Source organism: Octopus sinensis, linkage group LG24 (genome assembly GCF_006345805.1).
Source record: "Octopus sinensis linkage group LG24, ASM634580v1, whole genome shotgun sequence".
Taxonomy (NCBI): domain Eukaryota; kingdom Metazoa; phylum Mollusca; class Cephalopoda; order Octopoda; family Octopodidae; genus Octopus; species Octopus sinensis.
In genome coordinates, this window is record NC_043020.1 from 29133053 (window position 1) to 29136578 (window position 3526).

Sequence of the window (3526 nt, forward strand, 5' to 3'; positions counted from 1 at the left end):
CATTTTTGATGGACAAAGAATTTTTCCATAATTGTAAGAAGTGGATCGACACACTGGAAATAGAAAAAAATACATCATTATCATCATCAGCATCACAAGAAGACATTTGCCCAACGTGCCATGCAATGGGACTGAACATGGAACCATGAAGTGGGAAGCAAGCTTCTTGCCACACAACCATGCCTATGCCTATATATATATATACATATATATATATATATATATAATATATATATATATAGATATATATATATACATACACATATATATATATATATATATATATACATTTATATATATATATATATATATATACATATATATATATATATATATATACATACATATATATATATATATATATATATATATATAATATATATATATATATAATATATATATATATATATATATATTATATATAATATATATAATATATATATATATATATGGCCCTGTGGTTAGGCAGTGGACTTGTGGTCGGAGGATTGCGGTTTCGATTCCCAGACCGGGCGTTGTGTGTGTTTATTGAGCGAAAACACCTAAAAGCTCCACGAGGCTCCGGCAGGGGGTGGTGGCAGCCCCTGTTGTACTCTTTCACCATAACTTTCTCTCACGCTCTCTTCCTGTTTCTTGAGTAACGCTGCGATGGCCTGGCGTCCCGTCCAGCTGGGAGGAACACATACACCACAGAAACCGGGAAACCGGGCCCATGAGCCTGGCTAGGCTTGAAAAGGGCGATGTTTATCCTTTATCGTTTTATATATATATAAAATTTCAATCACTGGTCACAATGCACTTCTCAACTTTTGTTATGGCTTCAAATGAAACCATCTCACAGGTTTCTGACCAACATCACCCCTGAATGGAATAGAAGTCCATCACAGGGACAAGGTGACTCATTGACAGCTGAGTGGACTGGAGCAATGTGAAATGAAGTGTTTTGCTCATGAACACAGCACACCACCCGGTCTAGGAATTGAAACCTTGATCTTGAATGCAACACCCTAACCACAAGACCACAAGACCACTCACACACACACATTGTGAAGTCCACTTCGTTTTAGGCATTATTGCCAAGTCTTCTAGTTGAGGATTATTTCCTCTTTACCTCCCTGCAGTTTTGAGGATTCTGAAACGACTCTGGGACACTGCTCTTCCTTCTCTCTCTCTCTCTCTCTGTCACACACTCTCTCTCTGTCACTCTCTCTCTCTCTGTCAATCTCTCCCTCTCTCTGTTACTCTCTCTCTCTGTTAATCTCTCTCTCTGTCACTCTCTCTCTCTCTCTCTGTTACTCTCTCTCTTTCTCTTGTGAAGACAATGTAAAAAAGATATTGAATCTTGCTGCCTGAAACAAATGTTTACTCACCTGGATTTATGGTTCAGTTCCTGCAACTCATAATTATTGTTAGTTTCCATGGATTCATGTAGTTTAAATGCCAATCTGGAAGTCACAGAAGAAGGTGATTCTCTATTCTTCAGGTGAATGGTTAATAACACCGTGGACTGGAAATATCAGAAAGAAGGAAAGATTGAAGATAACTAAGATGGAAACAAACCAAGGAAATAATTGAGAGACAAAAATTAAGATCAAAGAGAGAAATCAGAAGAAAATCAAAGGTAGAAAGAATAGGATAATTGATATCAAAGTCAGCACCCGAAAAGAGATAATTAACTCTTCTCAAACCAACACACCTGAGGCTGTCCCTGGTTCTGTGGTACACACTTCATGTTTAAGGTGATCTAAACTAAAACCTTTTATAAAAATTCCATGTTAATTTAGGCTTTAGACACCAGATTTAATTGTGACTTACAAATATAAATGAAGAGGGAGCATACAAAGACAAACATTATTTTCCCTCTTTTTGTGAGTTTTGTTTCATTTTGTAAAAAAAAAAAATTATTTTATGGTTTATTATTGTTTACATTTTGAATTACACATATATGGGGGCACCAAAATCTTTTAAGTGCTTAGGGGCCCCTATGAGTCTTAACCCTTTCGTTACTGTATTTATTTTGAGATGTTCTGTGTTTCTTTCAATTACTTTATATATAACAAAAAATTTAGTAAAATAACTTAGTGATCACTAAGCTTGTATTGGGAACATAAATTGTGACTAAGGTTTGGTGGAAGATTTTAATTGAAACCTTAAGAAAACAAGACATTTGTACAACAGAGCCAGAGCCGGTTTCAGCCGGGTTGGTAACAAAAGGGTTAATCCAGCCCTGGGAGTGGCTCAGAGAATTCTACAAGGGCCCGGTCACAATTTGAAAGGTTCACTCAGTGTCACCTCACCAGCTTTTCATATTTTGGATTTTATAAAACTGAAAGGCAGGAAGGGCATCCAGCCGTAGAAACACTGCCAGATTTGACTGGGCCTGATGAAGCCTTCTGGCTTCACAGACCCCAGTAGAACCGTCCAACCCATGCTAGCATGGAAAACGGACGCTAAACGATGATGATGATGATGATGATGAAAATAAAAACTTCCACTTACTTCCAATGGAACCGACACAATATTTTTGCTTGTAATGAATTTTGGATTAAATCTAATTGTCGTATCATTACATTCTGCTTCCGAAATCTCTTCACAAGAACTCCGTGTGAGGCTCCTGAAAATTTAAAACATCATTATTTGAGTAATTTATTTTCTGTTATGGCAGTGAATCTGCAATATTTGAGAGTAATCAACATGGCTTACTTTGAGGAAATTCTAAACTGTTCCTAACTGTAAAGCATTGATTTTTAATTGTAGCTTACTGGAATATAATCACACACAGCACAAACTACTGCATTTATTCATGCATAAATTACACACTCATGTAAGGTATATATATATCAAGAACAATTTTACTTAGAAATGGATGCGTGCGTTCCGTCATATGATAAATTAATAAATAAATAAAACATATGCATATATACACACATATACGTACGTACCTACCTCTACATGTATATATACATGCATATATGGGTACAGGACACCGAGGTTTTTTTTGGTGTCCTGTACCCATATATGCATGTATATATACATGTAGAGGTAGGTACGTACATATATGTATGTATATATGCATATGTTTTATTTATTTATTAATTTATTATATATATATATATATATATATGTGTGTGTGTATGGCAAAAATACAGATAGAGAAAATTATATCTTCAATTGTGAAATTCACCTCACAAATCCGACAATTGTTTCTATTGCGTCAACTTATTTAGATAAAGAAGACATCATTGAAATTAAGATTATCAAAAAAATACATGTAAATATGTTTTTGAAGTAATCTAAAATTAGTTAAATTCTAAGTGAACTTAGAAAATATATCCATGCAGACAAAAATAATTTTCTTACTTGCTAAACCTATGTTTTATTTCCACATTGTAAGTTCGGTTGAATGGCCAAGAACAGAAGTCGTGGTTGTCAGCTGGTAGTGTGAGGCTGTTGAATCGGATTGCCAATGGATACATAGCAATGACCGGTACAAGGTGGAGCTGGAATGGAAAAAAAAGGAAAATTA

The 3526-nt window shown here is 35.0% G+C and overlaps 1 protein-coding gene across 3 annotated transcripts in view; it reads right to left on the minus strand.

The window, feature by feature from the left end:
• Nucleotides 1-3526, minus strand: part of LOC115223805 (uncharacterized protein DDB_G0271670) — a 10304-nt gene extending 6778 nt beyond the window's left edge. For all 3 annotated transcript variants that reach the window (XM_036512797.1, XM_036512796.1, XM_029794468.2), the window contains exons 1-4: nt 3361-3526; nt 2500-2614; nt 1371-1507; nt 1-53 (exon numbers count right to left, since the gene is read on the minus strand). The exon at nt 1-53 is cut by the window's left edge. In XM_036512797.1, the coding sequence (XP_036368690.1) occupies nt 1-53; nt 1371-1507; nt 2500-2614; nt 3361-3476 (421 nt within the window). In that variant the 5' untranslated portion in view covers nt 3477-3526. The remainder of the gene's footprint in view (nt 54-1370; nt 1508-2499; nt 2615-3360) is intronic.